This window comes from Leucopleurus acutus (assembly GCF_964270905.1).
Source record: "Leucopleurus acutus genome assembly, chromosome: 3".
Classification (NCBI taxonomy): domain Eukaryota; kingdom Metazoa; phylum Chordata; class Mammalia; order Artiodactyla; family Delphinidae; genus Leucopleurus; species Leucopleurus acutus.
Genome location: NC_139145.1, coordinates 50,180,553 through 50,200,087, shown reverse-complemented (window position 1 = coordinate 50,200,087; position 19,535 = coordinate 50,180,553). Strand labels below are relative to the sequence as shown.

At 44.7% G+C, this 19,535-nt stretch overlaps 1 protein-coding gene across 2 annotated transcripts in view; it reads right to left on the bottom strand.

Moving 5' to 3' along the window:
- PDE6A (phosphodiesterase 6A) overlaps positions 1-8,871 on the bottom strand; it is a gene marked incomplete at both ends in the record, with an annotated part of 73,232 nt that extends 64,361 nt beyond the window's left edge. The window contains 2 exons of one of the 2 annotated variants that reach the window (XM_082837269.1): positions 414-566; positions 8,398-8,871. In XM_082837269.1, the coding sequence (XP_082693395.1) occupies positions 414-566; positions 8,398-8,871 (627 nt within the window). The remainder of the gene's footprint in view (positions 1-413; positions 567-8,397) is intronic. The other variant, XM_082837270.1, reaches the window with a different exon arrangement.
- Between the last annotated feature and the right edge of the window lie 10,664 nt (positions 8,872-19,535).

Genomic DNA, 19,535 nt, shown 5'->3' with positions numbered 1-19,535 from the left:
AATTGCTACTATTTATTGAGTTCGCAGGCCCCGTGATAAGTCACTTATGGATGTTATCTTACTTGGTCGTCACAACTACCTCAAGAGACACTATAGATACTCTATATAAGAGATACTAAAAAATCATCTCCATTTTACAAATAAGAAAACTGAGGTTCAGAGAAATTATGCAACATGCCCAAATCAAACAGATATTAGCAGAACCAGAACAATTTTCCCTACGTTCTTGGCTCCAAAGTCCAACATCTTAATGATTATCCTGCCCTGCCTTCCTCACAGAGCATCAGACTACTAACTTCTTTGTGTTATAGATGGGGAAACTGAGCCCAGGCCGAATAGCAAGGTTCAGAGGATTTGTGAGCTGGGAGAATGTGTTAGCATGGCCACCCCAGCAATTTCTAAAGCATTCTTACCTCTTCATCTCTCTTGGTGAAGTGGGGCCCGTCCACTTTATTCACAGCCATGATTATGGCCACCACGTCCTTCCCATTCATTATGGGAGAAGCCAAGATATTCTTGGTCTGATACTCTGTGAGGGTGTCCACGAAGTCACAGAAATGCTCATCCTGAAGGAAGATAGAGACAAGCCTGAGTGGGCAGATGAAGAGCAAAGACAGTAAGACAACACAGAGCCCCAGGTGCCCATGGTAGGGGTAGGGTAAGGGGGCTCCCCATTCTCTTGTTGACAAAAGCATGAAGACATTTCCATCTACTCCGCTTCAGCGGGGGAAGGCAATTAGAGATGATTTCTGCCCTGGAAGCCTCCAAAATCCAGTAGAAGAAAGTCTGAAATACGACCCACTAAGGGCTGTGGAGACAATGTGAGCACAGCACTGTAGGGGCCTGAGGATGGGGGTGGAGGGTTGACTTTATCTGTGGAGGAAGGTTTCGAGAAGGCTCTCCTGAGGTGATGGCAGCTTAGCCCAAAGTAGAAACTTGAGTGCGGAAAAACCTTAGTGAGTATAATAATCACAGTAGCCAGCAGGTATTGTGTGTGGCGCTTTGCCCACATCAGCTCACTTTATTCCTCCCGATAACCTGTGAGATGGGACCATTAGTCCATCTTACAGCAGGGGAAACTGGAACTCAAGAAAGTTAACGTTACTTACTACTTGTTTGTGTGTGTGATTCCAGAACCTGCCCTCAGCTCTGCTGCCTTTCAGGGAAGGCTGTATAAGGGCAGACCTGGGTCTAGGTCATTGAACCAAATAGTTTGTTATTTTCAGCTTTTTTTCCAATCCAGTTCTAGTACCACACAGCCAGTCCAATGGATATCCCCATTTCACAAATCTTTTTGTTTTTCTTTTTTTGGCTGCATTGGGTTTTTGTTGCTGCACGTGGGCTTTCTCTAGTTGTGAGAGGGGCCTACTCTTTGTTGCAGTGCACGGGCTTCTCATTGCGGTGGCTTGGTAGTTGTGGCTCGCGGGCTCAGTAGTTGTAACACGTGGGCTCAGTAGTTGTGGCTCGTGAGCTCTAGAGCACAGGCTCAGTAGTTGTGGCGCACGGGCTTAGTTGCTCCGCGGCATGTGGAATCTTCCCGGACCAGGGCTCAAACTCATGTCCCCTTCATTGGCTGGCAGATTCTTAACCACTGAGCCACCCGGGAAGCCCCCCATTTCAGAAATCTTAATGGAAGTCCCACTTTGTGTCAGGCCTTAGGCTAAGCGCTAGGGATACAGAGAAGACTAAGATTCAGGCCAGCACACAGATAAATCAGTACTAGTAACGCAGGACATAAGTGTTGGCTCAAAGCAGTGGAAGTACAGAGGAGCACACACCCCCCATACCTCACCCTGAAGGCAAACATGGAGGCCAGTACAGGGCGTTGCAGTCCAGGTGGTCAGAAAGGGGAGACAGAACCCGAATTGTCTTAAATCCCAAAGAATCCACCTTTCTGTTTCCTGGTAGCACTGTGAGGTTTCCCAATGGTCAGCATTGCTTGGACACAAGCCAGCCCAGACATGTACAGTTCATGCTGTTCTGAGAAGGGAAATGTATTTCACAGAGCCAATTCACAGAGCTTTGCTGGAACCGGGTGTGCGGTATTTTTTCCACAACATAGAAGTTCAGAGTGTGGTGCTCTGCATCTGTTAATTTCTTCCCATTGGAGTGGGGTTAAATAAACAGGCACTATTGTCAAGGAAGCTGTCTCAAACCAGGTGAAGGGTAAAGGAATTAAGAGAAGCCTGTAGTGCTCTGCTTGAATTAGTGTTCAAGGATTAAGCGAAATCTCTAAAGAGGCATTAGCCACAGGGGTTTTCCACGTGGCTCTCTAAGGACACTGATGAATCCCTAAACACAGGCCTGAGTGGGCATGCTCAGATTCACTTCATGAAGTCAGTTCGGTCTTGCAATATTCACTTCCGTCAAGGAAAACAGTACTTGGGCCTTACCCTCATCTGAGGCAGATACTACTAAATCCACCAGTACCTTCTCTCCCACTGAGTTCTCGGCCCTGGAACTTTCTCACAAATAGTACAGCTGCCAACTGACTGGTGTTTGCATAGTCATCGTCATCCTTATATTTTCAGCATATACAGTGTTCTAAACAACCGTGTCATAGAACCTCAGCTTATCAGAGACGGAGGGGCCTTAGAAACAATTTAGCTCAAACTGTTTATTTTAAAGCCCAGGAATCAGAAGTCGAGCTAAGGAAAGCCCAACGTTGTCCATTCATTCAGTTAGCATTAACAGAGTGCCTTCTATTGTATGCTAGGCACTGTTCTAGACCCTCAGGTTAGGCAGTGAACAAGAGGGATGGATGTTCCCTAGTGAAGCTTCCATTCAATGAGGTGGGCAGACAAAAAGCAAGTAAACAGCTGCTTTGAAGGAGAGAAACTGGATGATGCTATAGACAGTGACGGAAGTGGTGGCAGATTGAAGCTGCTTTGGTCAGTCATGGTGGGTAAGGACGCTTCTCCAAGAGGTAAGCAGAGAGCTGAAGGCTCAGAGGAGCCAGGCAGGCGAAATGCATTCCAAGCAGAGAACACAGAGAATGCAAAGGCGAGGAGAGGGCAGTGAGTTGGCTGATCTGAAAAACAGGAAGAAGACCAGTGTAGTAAGGGAGATTGGAGGGTAAGGAAGTCAGAGAGATGGGCAGAGGCCTTATCTGACAGGGCCTTGGAGGCCACTGTAAAGAGCTTAGATTTTATTCCAATGTAATGCAAGACTGCTTCTCATTCCTGGAAACCCCAGTTCCACTTTTCAAACATTCGCAGTGCCAAGCTCTGTTGCATCCCATGATGACATCTATTTATTGGATAATAATGATGTACTTGGCCCAGAGCCAGACAATTCATTAACTCTCACATCTGCCCTGTCACACAGAGTTCTCTCCTTCCCTGTTTTTATAGACAATTATTCTCCTGCTGGTAAATGGCACAGCCACTGCATTCATTCATTAATTTATTCATTGATACACTGATTGATTCACTCCTGGATTGATTCATTCATTTACTTATATTTACTGAGCACTGGCTCTGTGAGAGGCGTTGGATATGCCAAGATCAGTAAGAAAGGTGAGTTATCAATGGTTATCACTGTACAGTGGGACATCATGTAAAACATGCACTCACAATTCAAACCATAGTGTGAAGGAGGCCCCCACCGGATGGGCGATGTCCTGGGGCCCCAGGAGGGAGGGACTTGTTCTCTGAGTGGCTTCATGAGCCAGTCAGTAAACTGTCAGTAGCCGAAACCTCTCTGAGCCTCAGTTTTCCTTTTGGTAAAATTGGAGTGTTGGACCAGGTCCTCCTCGAGGTTTCTTTGTAGCCTGGCATGCTGGGTTCCAGGTGTCATAGTGAGGGAAGGAGCGCAAGACAACAGATGTAAGATTCTCTGGAAATGGCAGTGTTTTCAGGTTCAGTCTTCAGAAGTGGGATTTGTCAAGTGTCTTGAAAAAACTCATTGTTCTCCTTTACTCTCACACTACTGCCACGCTCACAACACTTCTCAAAATAGATGCGTAGGTGTTTTTTTCCACACTGGCCAATTCTCTGACACTAGTTGTGTATCCAGCAATTCAGTTCAGTTCTGACACTGTTCACCTGGAGAACCAGAACCTACCAGTGACAGGGTTCAGTCTCAGAAGACTGCCCCCACTTCAGATACCAAATACAAGTCACAGGTTGCCCTCTATACTTCTGCCTGACTAACTATAAATCCAGGTTCCTCCTTGGGTTTGATAACTTGCTAGAACAGCTCGTAGATCTCAGGGAAGTATTTGCATTTACAGGTTTATTGTATAATAAGGGTACAGGTGAACAGTCCAATGAAGAGATACATAAGGTGAGATCCAGAGGGTCCTGTGTGCAGGAGCTTCTGTCCCCCTGGAGTTGGGGTATGCGCCACCCTCCCAGCACATGCATGTGTTCACCAGTCCAGAAGCTCTGTGAACCCTGTACTTTTACGGATGTTTATGACAGTTTCATCACAAAGGCATGATAGATTATTAACTCCATTTCCAGCCCCTCTCCCCTCTTAAGAGAATAGGGGATGGACTAAAAGTTCCAAGTGTCTAATCACGCCTTTATCTTTCTCATGACCGGCCCCCATCCAGGAGCCCACCAAGAGTCCCCACATTAGAACAAAAGACCACTGACCACCTAGGAAATTCCAAGGGATTTAGGAGCTCGGTGTCAGGTGGTTCTATCACTCAGGAAATTACAAGGATCAGTTCTGTGCCAGGAACCAGGACAAAGACCAAATAAATATTTCTTTTTATAAATCACAATATCACAGCCCACTGGGACAGGGCCATCGTTTATTCATTCACTCAATAAACTGTAATGAGTACCCACTCTGTCCCAGGCACTGGACTAGGTCTGGGGACCAGTGGTAAATAAGACGCACAGGAACAAACAGGCCTGTGGGCTTTCCTAAGGAGAAAGGGTAAAGAATAAATACACAAACAAATACTGAATGGCAAGTAGGGTTGCCAGATTTAGCAGATAAACACAGGATGACTAATTCAATTTGAATTTCAGGTAAGTAATTTTTTAGTATATCGTAAATATTGCAGAGGGTGTACGGTAGTGTGAGCTTGACACTTTTTGTAGTTTTTTTATTTGTTTTCACTTTTGTAATTTAAGTGCATGACTTAGGCTTTGATTGCTGAGACATCCACCTCAAAGATGGCTATTTGGCTATCTCAAATAAACACGCGCTGCTGTCAGCCACACACGAGATAAAGAGCCAGGCCACCTCCTCCCACGGAGGCTCCTTTGATTTGAAGATCTTGGTTGATCTCGATAACTGATCATTTGGGGCCACTTTTTGTTTTCTAATTTCTCTTACCGTGATTTAAATTTCTGCTCTTATGTTTTAAATTAACTAATAAAAAGTGAGCCTGTGGAAGCCTATGCCCCTACCCTCGACTGCCATAAAAACCCTAGGCTTCCCTGGTGGCGCAGTGGTTGAGAGTCCGCCTGCCGATGCAGGGGATGCGGGTTCGTGCCCCGGTCCGGGAAGATCCCACATGCCGCGGAGCGGCTGGACCCGTGAGCCATGGCCGCTGGGCCTGCGCATCTGGAGCCTGTGCTCCGCAACGGGAGAGGCCACAACAGTGAGAGGCCCGTGTACTGCAAAAAAAAAAAACCCAAAAAACCCTAGGCTGGACCCCACTCTACCTGAGACCTCCCTGTGTGGCCCCAGGTGTGCTATGTAATTTCCAGGTCTTGTAAGTAATAAACCTTTATTTTTTCAAAGTTTCCTGATGGTTAGTGCTGAAGGGTATCTTGCATTCATCATAAGAACCACAAGGCCTGGTCCAACCACAACATTGATTATTGGCAGTTTGAGACGGCACAAAACACATACTGAAATAGTACTCTTTGCTCATCTAAAATTCAAATTTAACTGGGCGTATTATATTTTATCTGGCAGCCTTAATGGCAAGTCTCCCTGAGGAGATCCCAAGGATAAGTAGGAATGTGCTAGGGCATGGGAGCCACATTCCAACCCTGGGAAACTCCGTTCATGGTTTCACATTTTTAAAATTCAGTGATTATAAGCACGTCCCAGGTTTTGGGGGGTGGGGGTGGAGCTAAAGGCTAAGAGTATCACTTGTTGGTGGTTCAGGGATGACCCAGACCCCAGTCTGCACCATGTTCCTGCCCCTTCTCCATCCAACTCCCAGTTTCTATCCAAGGGCCCAAATAAAGTATGATATCTCAAGGAAGAACACATGCACGTGTGGAGGACACAGGCTTGCTGACCTGGACTGACTTCATTCCAAGCCTGAGGGCACCCACCAAGGAGGCTGCATGTCCAGAAATCTTCTGGGGAAGCACAGCCATCACGTCCAAAGTGAACTTCAGGGCTGAACAGGAAACAGCAAGGCAGTTCCTCAGCGCAGGGCTCAGCAAACTCTTAGGGCTATTTTAGAATTAGAGAACCTTCCTAAATCCTCAATCCCTCAACACCAGGGTCCATAGAAGCTTTCGGCACCTCTGTTCTCTGTTTTCCCCACAAATAGAATCTAAACTGAAAGCTCCAGAAGGTCAGGACTGGATTCTTCTCCAAATCCCACACGGACCTGGTACAGCATTCATCCCTTAGAGTAAATAGACCCTTAACAGCAACAACAAAATAGTAATAATATTAACAAGGAGGACGAGCTGCCAGTAAAAGCCATTACTATGTGCCAAGAACTTTGCTAGATGAGAAATAATTCCCTCATTTGATCCTACAACAGCACTTAGAGAAACGAGGTATCTCCCTCCGTTTTATAAATTAGGAAGTGAGCCCAAACAGGCTAAACAATTTGCCAAGGCCATGTTCTTAGAAAGTGACTGAGTCTTGATACACACCCAGATCTGACCTCAAAGCTTAACATCTTAACTTTCTGCCATGCCATTTGAAATGACCTGTCGTAAACTACACTTCGCTTAACGCCCTCATATTTTAGATAAGGAGGAGGTATAGACCAGCAGAGCAGTGAAGGGTGAGGGCACCAGCCAGAGTGCCTGAATTCAAATCCCTGCTCTGCCACTTTCTATCTCTGTGACTTGGAGAAAAAGTTACTTAACTTTTCTGGATTTCAGTTTCATCATCTGTAAAACAGGGATAATCAGTTATAAGACTGTGACAACCCATGTTGGCTACAGTTAAAGTCTAGAGAGAATCGAAGGGAAAACAGACTCCAATCCAGTTGGATGAGTCCTCAGGGAAGCCCCCTGGGTGCAGAACCTTTACCCTTACCCCTGGAGGGCCAAGGAGAGATGAACCCCATGGTCCAGCCCAGTGTGCTTCAGAGAAAACCATTTCCTACAAAGGCCCAGGTGTTAAAGGGATTATTGCATAATTACTTGAGTGTGAGTCTTTTTGCCAAGTGTTTACTGAGCATCTACTTTGTCCCAGACATTTGCTGGGTCCTGGGATAAAGTGAAGAATAAGGCAGGCATGGTCCCTGGCCTCCAGGGTTTATTGTGATAGATGGTTTTAGGAAGGAAACTAACAAAGGGACCTGGGAGGGTCTCCCTGAGGAAGTGAACTTTAAGCTGAGATCTGAAGGATGAGTAGGAATTGACCCTGGCAGAGGGCTATGGGGAGAACTGCATTAAGTGATTTGCTCTAGGTGATCAAAGAAGTCTTTGTCAGAGCTGCCAGGAGAATCCCATGGAACACTGGACTCTTAGAAGACAGAGCCAAGTGCTTAACCAAGTGGTCAATTTGACGTTTCCGTGATGAGACAGACTGCCATCCTATGTCCCTCGATGCAAAGCATGAAGAAAAACACAACATCCCCTCTATGATATACCTGCCAGAAATGCATAGCCTGAATCTAAACATGAAGACACTTCAGACAAGCCCAAATGGAGGGACATTTCTACAGAATAGTCGGCCCGCACCCTTCAAAAACATAAGCATCATGGAAAACAAAGATAGATCAAGAAACTGTTTCAGATTGGAGGAGACTAAAGAGACAGTGCTATGTGGGTATCATTGAGATGATTGGCAAAAACTGAATATGGACTGTTTATTAGATAATAGTATTGTATCAGTGTCACATTTCCTGAATTTGATCATTGTGCTTTGGATATATAAGAAATGTCCTTGTTCTGGAAATACAAAGCCAAGTACCTGTGATTAAAAGGATATGTTGACTTCCGAATGGGTCGGGAAAAAATGGAGACATAAAGCAAATGTGGTAAGTTGTGAACAGTTGGTGAATTTGGATGAAAGATATACAGTTCTTGGTACTATTTTTGAACTCTTCTAAATTTGATTATTTTTTTCAAAATAGAAAGTTATCAGTAAACAAGTAAAAAAAAGAAAGAAAAGCGCCAAGTTGTCACCAGCCCAGTCTTGTTGGCTAGCAGCTCCCCATCCCACTTGCATCCCAGAACCCCATGGAATAATGCCTCCCTGCCCTCCCCCTCATGGGGAAGAGGTTACCTCCTCTGTGTTGGGGACGTTCACGATCTTTTTAGAGAGTGCGACGTGGCCCACCACTCCCATGTCCAGGGGGAACACGATCTCTGAGTCGGGCACCACCAGGCACTCCTCGAGGACAGCATCCTTGTGGACATTGAAGAGCCGGGTGGCCAGCTCCGCAATGCCATTTCGGGCCCTGTACATGAACAGGCTCATGCGGTCTGCCTGCAGGAGGAAACACAGCTTCTTCATGACGTTGAAGATGCATTTCTCAGCCTGCAAATTCTCCTGAAAGTCCCGCAGGAGGTCGAAGATGATTTCACTCTCCTCCACGCTGCTCAGCGAGTGGTAGTTGCTGAAGTCCACGGCTGCCTCCCTGGGCCCCAGGAGGTCCGAGATGACCTTGGCCCGATAGCGGAGGTTGTAGTACTTTTTGGCAAAGCCGACATTGGAGTCCAGGAACTTCTCCACTTCCTCTGCCGTCACCTCGCCCATGGCTGGGAATTCTACTGCCTATTTCTGTGGAGGGGGCTGAGGCTGGCCTCTTTTTTTGTGACAAAACTGAGTCAGGATGCGTTCTGCTCCAACCCAGATTTCTCTGGGTCTTATCTGTGAATCTCACTGGTGTGGCTGCAGAGGAGAGAGAGTGAGCTTGGGAGATTAAATCATTAATATTTCCTCAGAACAAGGATTATGAGGATCAGGGTGTTCCATATGCTTCTGGGCCCCAGATGGGAGAAGGTGAGAGCTTTCTTTTCACCTTGGTCTTCTAACAGAAGAGGTTTCTGCACAGGGCAGGAGGTGGACTCAACTAAAAGAAAGCACTGAAACAGAGGCTGCAAACTGGCAGCACAAGACATCAGCGTGTTATAGACATGCTTTCTCTGCCCCGTATGGTATTTTTCTTCAACATTCGACATAGAAGCCTACATTTACTGTTTAAGAGATCCGTTTGGCTTCTCTTGGAGAGTCAATTCCGTGTCCAATTCCTCCGTGGCAGGAATGGCTAGAGGTGCGAGGGACTGCCTACCCACCTCCTGTCCTCTGGCCCCACTCTTCTGCAGCCCCTTCCCCAGGGCCTCCCCAGCACAGGGCTTCACCCTGAATGCTCACCACTCAGCCTGCTTCCCTTGGGTACATTATGGGCCCTGATTTCACAATCTCCACATCATAGCCTCTCCCAGTTTTAGATTTCAACAATTCTCTGATTTCAGAATTTGAAGGACCTTTATAAAAACAACACCTTTCGGGCTTCCCTGGTGGGGCAGTGGTTAAGATTCTGCCTGCCAATGCAGGGGACACGGGTTTGAGCTCTGGTCTGGGAAGATCCCACATGCCATGGAGCAGCTAAGCCCGTGTGCCACAACTACTGAGCCTGCGCTCTAGAGCCCGTGAGCCACAACTACTGAGCCCTCATGCCACAGCTACTGAAGCCCGTGTGCCTAGAGCCCGTGCTCCGCAACAAGAGAAGCCACCACAATGAGTAGCCCGTGCACCGCAATGAAGAGTAGCCCCCGCTCGCCACAACTAGAGAAAGCTCGCACAGCAGTGAAGACCCAACACAGCCATAACTAACCAACTAAGTAACTAACTAAATAACTAAATAAATAAAAAACAAAGTTCCCTTTAAAATATAAAAATTAAAAAAATTAAAAATAAAAACAACACCTTTCATAGTTTTTTCTTCTACTACAAAATACATGTTTACTGTAGAAAATACACAAAGAAGTCCGTTAAAGTCGCCCATAATCCTGCCACTCAGAGGTAACCTTTAGTTAACATTTTCATTTCTCTCCTTTCCATAGAGGCTTAACTTTCTAATCTATTTTCCTTCAACCCCCTGATCTTTCTTTTGACATTTTAAGGTGCTTTTTTCTGGCTACAATCTGTACCTTCTTGGGTTGTCAGTCAGAAATGCACACAATAGTATGGATGTTATCAGCTCCAGTGAATCTCAAAATACCAGAATCCTCATTGGAGTGTCTCTCCGAACCCACTAGGGCAGGAAGAGAAGAGCACTTTCTTCCTGGATGAGATACACTTTAGTTACTATGGATATATATGTGAAAGCCTGGCATGTCTCTGTTGTAAACACTGCGGAATGTAGGATCGTAGACTGTGGCTGGCACTTTGAACTGTGTAAATGAACTTCAGTGGAAAGTAGATTACTTCCTTTATTGTAGAGTGTAATAAATATACTGTGCCCATTCAGCACTGTGTACGCAGGTGACTCCTTGGTCTGGCGGACCACGGCAGCAACTTTTCCAAACACACCCGCCACAACTAACGTGAGCCCTCTGTCTGGAATGCACTTCCCCAACTCGCCAGCTCCTCAGCATCAAGATCTCAGCTCGTGCTAGTCACCCGAAGTTGTCTTATCTCAACCACCCCCTCCCCAATTCCTGCCTGTCATGTCATCCATTTATTTCCCTTATTACTATTAAAATGTATTTTGCTTGTTTTTTGTTTCCTTGTTTATTATATGTCTTCTCATCTATACTGTGAGCTCCAGTGAGGGCAGGCACCTCTCAGGGATGATTCCCGAGGCTTTGCAAGGCTGCCTGGCATAATTCTTGATGCTTAGTAATGTTTTATTTGTTGGTTTTTTTTTTTGCGGTACGCGGGCCTCTCGCTGTTGTGGCCTCTCCCGTTGTGGAGCACAGGCTCCGGACGCACAGGCTCAGCGGCCATGGCTCACGGGCCCAGCCGCTCCGCGGCATGTGGGATCTTCCCAGACCGGGGCACGAACCCGCGTCCCCTGCATCGGCAGGCGGACTCTCAACCACTGCGCCACCAGGGAAGCCCCTTAGTAATGTTTTTTAAATTATGTTTGTGATGGTTCATTTTATGTGTCAACCGGGCTAAGGGATGCCCAGATAGCTGGTAAAACATTACTTCTGGGTTTGTCATTGAGGGTGTTTCCAGAAGAGATTAGCATTTCAGTCAGTAGACAAGGTAATGAAGTTCACACTCACCACCGTAGGTGGGCATCCCCCAACCCACCAAGAGACTGAATAGAACAAATAGGTGAGGGAAGGGTGAATTGGCCCTGTGCTTGAGCTGGGACATCCATCTTCTCCTGCCCTTGGACATGGCACTCCTGGTTCTTGGATTCAGACCAGGACTTAAACCTTCAGCGCTTGGACTCAGACTGAATTATACTACCAGCTTTCCTGGCTCTGCAGCTTGCCAACAGAAGACTATGGGACTTCTCGACCTCTGTAACCACATGAGCCAATTGTCTGGAGACCCCTGGCTGTATATTCTTTTTTTTTTTTTTTTTTTTCCTGCGGTACGCGGGCCTCTCACTGTTGTGGCCTCTCCCGCTGCAGAACACAGGCTCCGGACGCGCAGGCCCAGCAGCCATGGCTCACGGGCCCAGCCACTCCGCGGCACGTGGGATCCTCCCGGACCGGGGCACGAACCCGCGTCCCCTGCATTGGCAGGCGGACTCTCAACCACTGCGCCACCAGGGAAGCCCGGCTGTATATTCTTGATTAAAATTTTGAAAATACAGGAAGTCACAAAGGAAAAAATTGAAATCAAACATAATCCCAGATATTGCCATTACCAATATTCTTTGTATATTTTAAAATATTTTCCTGGAGAATAAATATATATATATATATATATATATTCTCAACTTTGGCATAGTGACAATTTTTTAAAATAAATTTATTTATTTTATTTATTTTTGGCTGCGTTTGGTCTTCATTGCTGTGCGCAGGCTTTCTCTAGTTGCGGTGAGCGGGGGCTACTCTTCATTGCAGTGCACGGGCTTCTCATTGTGGTGACTTCTCTTGTTGCGGAGCACTGGCTCTAGGCACGTGGGCTTCAGTAGTTGTGGCACATGGGTCAGCAGTTGTGGCCCACGGGTTTAGTTGCTCCGCGGCATGTGGGATCTTCCTGGACCAGAGCTCGAACCCGTGTCCCCTGCATTGGCAGGTGGATTCTTCACCACTGCGCCACCAGGGAAGTCCCCATAGTGACATTTTGGGCTCAGTAATTCTATGTTGTGGGAAGCTGTCCTGTACATTGTAGTATAGCACCCCGGCCTGTACCCACTAGATGCCAGTACCACCTCCCCTCAAGTCGTGGCAATCAAAAATGTCTCCAGATGTTTCTAATTGTCCCCTGGGGGTCAAATCACTCCTGTTGAAAACCACTGCTCCACAGTTAGATATTTATGTTGTTTCTAATTTTCTAGTATTGTAAATAATGCTGTAATGAACATTTATATTTCTTAGTGAAAACATCTAGAAGTGAAATCCCAGGCCCAAAGAGCTTGCAGCTGTCTTAGTGTTTGAACAAATAATTCAAATTTTGCTCTCCAAGGCTGTATCAGAGTGCATGAAGCTGTTCTTACCGCTACCCCACCCCTCAAAAATTGAGCCATCTTTCTTAATCCTGGTATTAAGAGCACTCCAAAATTTGGCCCCAATATTCCTTCTTACTTTGTTTTGCACAGTTTCTCTACACATACTCTAAGCTCCACCCTAGTGTTTCTCATTCCCTCTGGCTTTTGCCCCTTCATTCTTTCTGTGCCCTCAGCCTGTCCCTTACTACCCAGTCCAAATTCCATTCCTTCCATGGCTTCTTTGATGTTCCAGTTAGACTTTTCTTACTTAGAACCCCAAACTATTGGTTTGCTTCCATTTCAATGGGAGTTTCTACATTCTAGGCTGTGTTATTTCTACATATTTGTACTCTCACCAAGCTCAACCTCTTTGAGGATAGGGGTAAAGCTTTACCCCTTTTAAAAAAACTCCAGAAGAGCCCAGCCCAGGTCCTTTCCCATAATACGCCCACCAGGCTTAGTTCTGGCTGGGAATATAAGCAACTGTTTTGCAGGAAATCTACTTTTACCTCATTTTTCAATATGCCAGAATGAGACAGTCAAACCTGCTAAAAAAACTTCAGTCCTAATTATTGGGTAGGTACAGATAAGCTGGTATTTGTAGCAGGTCACCTCCTAACATGCCTGTTCAATGGGCCTGATTTCAGATGTCAGTGGAAGAAATTTGAAGCTTCTTTCATTGGAAGCAGGGGCTACCGGTATGGGTAGGAGAGAGTGCTTTCTGTAGTCCAGACCTACAGAACATGTTCTACTAGAAAAAAGAAAACAGGATTGTAGACCCAACAATACCACTGACTCATTCTATGACCTTGAAAAAAGTCCTGTCCTCTCTCAAGGCTTTGTTGATTTTCCTAAGAACAAAACAGGAGGGTTGAATAACATATCCCTAACACTCCTGGTTGCATGACTCCAGATGGGCTGAGAGTGAGGCTGGGCTGACCAGGAATGGCTGACTTCTCTGTTCCTGACCACAAGCCTTGCCAAAAGATCCTCCTGGAAGAATAGCTGGAACTATTTACTTAGCATAATCTCTCCTCTAAGATCTACATTTCACAGATAAGAAAACTGGAAAGCTTTGAAAAGTTAGGTGACTCAAATTATAGGTGATTTTGAAATACTTTTTTAATTGAGCTAGAATTCACATTACATAAAAATTCATCTTTTTTTTTTTTTTTTTTTTGGCTGCGCCACACCGCATGTGGGCTCTTAGTTCCCCAACCAGGGAACGAACCCATGCCCTCTGCGGTGGGAGCATGGAGTCCTAACCAGTGGACCGCCTGGGAAATTCATCTTTTTAAAGTGTACAATTCAGTGGGTTTGGGTGTATTCGTTATGTTGTGCCACCACTAATCTGTTTTCTCATCCCCTGGTGGCCGCTACTCTACTTTCTCTCTCTGTGGATTTGCCTGTTCTGGTCATTTCATATGAATAGAATTATACAATATGTGATCTTTTGTGTCTGACTACGTTCACTTAGCATAATGTTTTCAAGGTTCACCCATACTGCAGCATGTATCAGAACTCCATTCTTTTTTATGGCTGAATAATGTTCCATTTTATAGATTATACCACATTTTGTTTACCCATTTATTAGTTGATGGGCATTTAGGTTGTTTTCACTTCGGGGCTGTTATGAGCATTTGTGTACAAGTTTTTGTGTGGACATGTGTTTTCAATTCTTTTGAGTATATACCCACGAGTGGAACTGCTCAATCCACAGGTGATCTTAAGACTGAGTTTGGAGGTAAAGAGGGGGAATAAAGGAAAGAAATAGGACACAGCAAGGAATCAGCTGGGTGAAGGAGAGGTATTTGTGGAAAGGTGTTTTGTAAGGCACCTTTTTGGAAATTCAGGACCCGCTTGAATGGGAATGGGCTGGTTAGCGTATCAGTGTCCACCACAAATCCCAGTGTTGGGTGAAGAGGTCTCCACAGGCCCCCAACTGTTCATCACTCCTGTTAATATCAATGGTGAGAGAACTGAGTATGTTCAATTAGGAGGAAGCTTTGAAAGGCTGTCATGGGTGGAGTGTGCCAGCTTGTTCAGGGAGGATCCAGAGAGCCAGACAAGCCAGCAGGTTGAGACAGAAGTTATTATAAGAAGGCAACACCCGGGAATTCACTGGTGGTCCAGTGGTTAGGACTTGGCGCTATCACTGCCAGGGCCCTGCATTTGATCCCTGGTTGGGGAACTAAGATCGCCTCAGAGTGAGGCCAAAAGAAAAAAAAAAAAAAAAAGGCAATACCCATAGTGCTTAAGAGGTGGTGTGTAAATTATTCAGTTTCCCTGGACCTCGCTTTACTTAGCTGTAAAATTAGAATTCTTTTACATGGCGGTTGTGGAGATTAAATGAGATAATATATTGTATAGTGCACAGCTATGCATCCAGTGCATGTTAAGTTGAACCATATGAAATTGCCCCTCTTTGACTATTTTTCTCCTACAGGGACAGCAGTTTCATACTGTTCAATTTAATAGTAGTCATTCAATCATTATTAGTTATCATAACTATCTAATATTAACTGGATTACCTTACAGATAGCAAAATCCCTGTCATAGAAGGTAGGTACGCCCAGGACAAGGCAAAGAGGATTCAAACATCAGCATTTAAATAGGAAGATGAATCTAGTCAATCAGTAAGGAAGCTGTTACAATTTTTTTTTTTAATAATCTTTACTGGCGTATAGTTGATTTGCAATTTTCCCAGAGGAATGAGAAACTGGCCTAGGATGGGGACTGAGAGACTGGAGGGAAGGGTGTGGGCGTAGAAGCAAGAAGAAGGTGTGATGTTGAGCATCCTTTCATGTGTTTGTTGGCACTCTGTATATCTTCTTTGGAGAAATGTCTGTTTAGGTCTTCTGCCCATTTTTGGATTGGGTTGTTTCTTTTTGTGATACTGAGCTGCATGAGCTGCTTGTATATTTTGGAGATTAATCCTTTGTCATTTCCTTCGTTTGCAAATATTTTCTCCCATTCTGGGGTTGTCTTTTCATCTTGTTTACGGTTTCCTTTGCTGTGCAAAAGCTTTTAAGTTTCATTAGGTCCCATTTGTTTATTTTTGTTTTTATTTCCATTTCTCTAGGAGGTGGGTCAAAAAGGATCTTGCTGTGATTTATGTCCTAGAGTATTCTGCCTATGTTTTCCTCTGAGCGTTTGATAGTTTCTGGCCTTACATTTAGGTCTTTAATACATTTTGAGTTTATTTTTGTGTATGGTGTTAAGAAGTGTTCTAATTTCATTCTTTTACATGTAGCTGTCCAGTTTTCCCAGCACGGATTATTGAAGAGGCTGTCTTTTCTCCATTATATACTAATCATTAGAGAAATGCCAATCAAAACCACAACGAGGTATCACCTCACACTGGTCAGAATGGCCATCATCAAAAAATCTACAAACAATAAATGCTGGAGAGGGTGTGGAGAAAAGGGAACCCTCTTGCACTGTTGGTGGGAATGTAAATTAATACAGTCACTATGGAGAACAGTATGGAGGTTCCTTAAAAAACTAAAAATAGGGCTTCCCTGGTGGTGCAGTGGTTGAGAGTCTGCCTGCCAATGCAGGGGACACAGGTTCGTGCTCTGGTCCTGGAGAATCCCACATGCCGCGGAGCGGCTGGGCTGCTGAGCCTGCGCGTCCGGAACCTGTGCTCCAAAATGGGAGAGGCCGCAACGGTGAGAGGCCCGCGTACCGCAAAAAAAAAAAAAAAAAAAAAAAACAAAAACTAAAATAGAACTACTGTATGACCCAGCAATCCCACTACTGGGCATATACAGTGAGAAAGCCATAATTCAAAAAGAGACATGTACCACAATGTTCATTGCATCTCTATTTACAGTAGCCAGGACATGGAAGCAACCTAAGTGTCCATTGACAGATGAATGGATAAAGAAGATGTGGCACATATATACAATGGAATATTACTCAGCCATAAAAAGAAACAAAATTGAGTTATTTGTAGTGAGGTGGATGGACCTAGAGTCTGTCATACAGAGTGAAGTAAGTCAGAAAGAGAAAAACAAATACCATTTGCTAACACATATATATGGAATGTAAAAAAAAAAAAAAAGCTTCTGAAGAACCTAGGGGCAGGACAGGAATAAAGACGCAGATGTAGAGAATGGACTTGAGGACATGGGGAGAGGGAAGGGTAAGCTGGGACGAAGTGAGAAAGTGGCATGGACATATATACACTACCAAATGCAAAATAGATAGCTAGTGGGAAGCAGCCACATAGCACAGGGAGATCAGCTCGGTGCTTTGTGACCCCCTAGAGGGGTGCGTTAGGGAGGGTGGGAGAGAGACGCAAGAGGGAGGGGATATGGGGATATATGTATATGTGTAGCTGATTCACTTTGTTATAAAGCAGAGACTAACACAACGTTGTAAAGCAATTATACTCCAGTAAAGATGTTAAAGAAAAAAATAAAAGGAGGTGTGGAAGACACATTGACTGACTGGGAGAGGAGGCCTGAGAAACAGTGCTGCAAGCCTGGGTCATTTGCTTGTCACTGGGCATTAAGTGTCCCCCTTCAGTACATTTCACTGGCTTTATATGTTGATTTAGCCTCCATTTCCTGATCAGAGGACTTTCCCCTCTGTCTTGCCAAACCCCATGTCCTCTGTGAAGCCACAGAAGGGAAGAGTTTCTCTGGATCCACCAGCTAGCCCTTAGAACTGGTGGGACAGCCTCCACCCTCATTTTGTTGGGTTCCACCCTCATTTTATACTTAACCTTGGCTCTCTCCCATATTTCATTTGTTGTTACCCTGACCTAGAGTTGATGTCAGTTCCTAAGTGTCAGGCCACCTGTTGACTTTGTGATTTATTCAGCTACTTGGGTTTCCTGTTGAGTCTGTCTCTGGAGCATGGCTAGTCTGTGAAGTTCTCTTTGTTTTACTTTGACGATCTCACCTGGGTGATGGGTGAGCCATGTAAAAGTTTCTCCTTAGGTGCATTTTAACCTTTATGTCATTTTTCTAAAGTCTGGATTCTGAAAGCAATCTGTGATTCAAAAACAGTTAGGAGCTTGGGGAATCCTGAAAAGTCGGGTAAAGTTAAGTCCTAAATACATACTTTGTAACCACAGTAGTAAGGAGAAAGGCAGCAGGCAGGAGGGTATCCTTGGGCTTTAGCACCAGAGTGAACTGAGTTTGAATCCTCTTCCTGTAATTCACACTTTTACATTGGGCTAATTTCTTAATCTCTGGTCTCAAATTGTGGGTAATAATGATACTTATTTTATAGAACTGTTGTGAGGCTTAGAGGCAGTATAGGTACAGAACTTGGTTCGTGGCCAGTTCTCAATAAATGTAGTCATTAATAATGATAATGTAAGCTTAGTATGAAGCAGTGATATTCAGTAGAAAGCAGAAGTAATGCAAATATAATTATTTTCCTATTTTTATTATTTTTCTTTTTATAAAGTAATATATCATGTGTTGTAGAAAATTGAGAAAATACAGGTAAACAAAAAGCACATAACAGTTACCATCCAGAGAAACATTTTGATATATATTCTTCTTTCCCAATCATATAAATATAATTTTTAAAGCAAAACTGTGGTTGCGCAATATATATTTTGTTTGTTCAACAATATATGTAAATATCTTTCTGTGCTATTAAATATTCCATTACCACATGATTTTTAATGGCCTCATAGACTTCCATTGGGTGGCTGTAACCATAATTTATTTAATATATTTCTAACTGTTGGCTATTTAGGCTGCTTTTATTTATTTATTTTTTTGATATTCTTAATGAACATTTGTTAAATCTTTGTACACTTGCTTATTTTCTTATCTTCTTAACAAAAAACATGGCCAGAAAGAACAACTTAAACTACTAATCTTTTAAGATGATGTCCTGGCTATCCAAAAGATATAAGAGTTTAAGTAAAGAAATATTGAGAAGTCAATATTTTAGCACAAAGGTCATGTTCCATTTTGAATGGCCATTTCCCACAGCACCTAGCTCATAATCCTGAAAGAACAAATCTGGGATGCCAGGGCTTGTGATCGCCATGAAACGTCAACTAACAGATCACTTTCTGTACCTAAATATTATAGCAAGGGTAACTTGTACTTCTTCACCCCAGGTGTCAGAGTCACATTTCTTTTCTTTCTCCAAATCAAATTTTATATGTTCCAAGCCCCCATCCCACAGTGTTGGCAGGATATCCAATCTCAGTAATTACTGTGACCACTGCCCCGCCCCAGGGTCACGTGAAGACCTGTTGGTCTAACTCAGTCCAGCCGGAGAAAAGCCCTGTAACCTTTATTTGTTCCATCCTACTACCACAAATGTGCCCCTCGTCCAAGCTGGTGAGGCCCCTGAAACAGTCCTGCTTGTTGCCAGGGTTCCAAGGTTCTTGCTGTGGCTCCAGGCTCCCAGAGCCACCAACAGTCACCCATGTGGCAAACCCTCCCACATCTCCAGGGCAGGAAGAGGCCCAGGTCCTTGCCACTCAAAGATTTTGCAAAGCCTAGCCCTCATGGGGGAAGCGTTCAACAATCTCCTTTCCTCCTGACTCCTGGCCCTCCTTCTTTCCCTCTCTGGGACAATTCAGTCTAATTTCCCTCAAAGGCCAAAAGGAAGAGGGGATCTCTTCTTGAGTCTGAGAATAGTTACTTCCTGCCCTGCCACAGAGCAGCCCTGAGAGGCAAGTGATCAAGAAGGGCCAAGCCAAGGACTTCCCTGGTGGTGCAGTGGTTAAGAATCCATCTGCCAATGCAGGGGACACGGGTTCGAGCCCTGGTCCGGGAAGATCCCACATGCCGCGGAGCAACTAAGCCCATTTGCCACA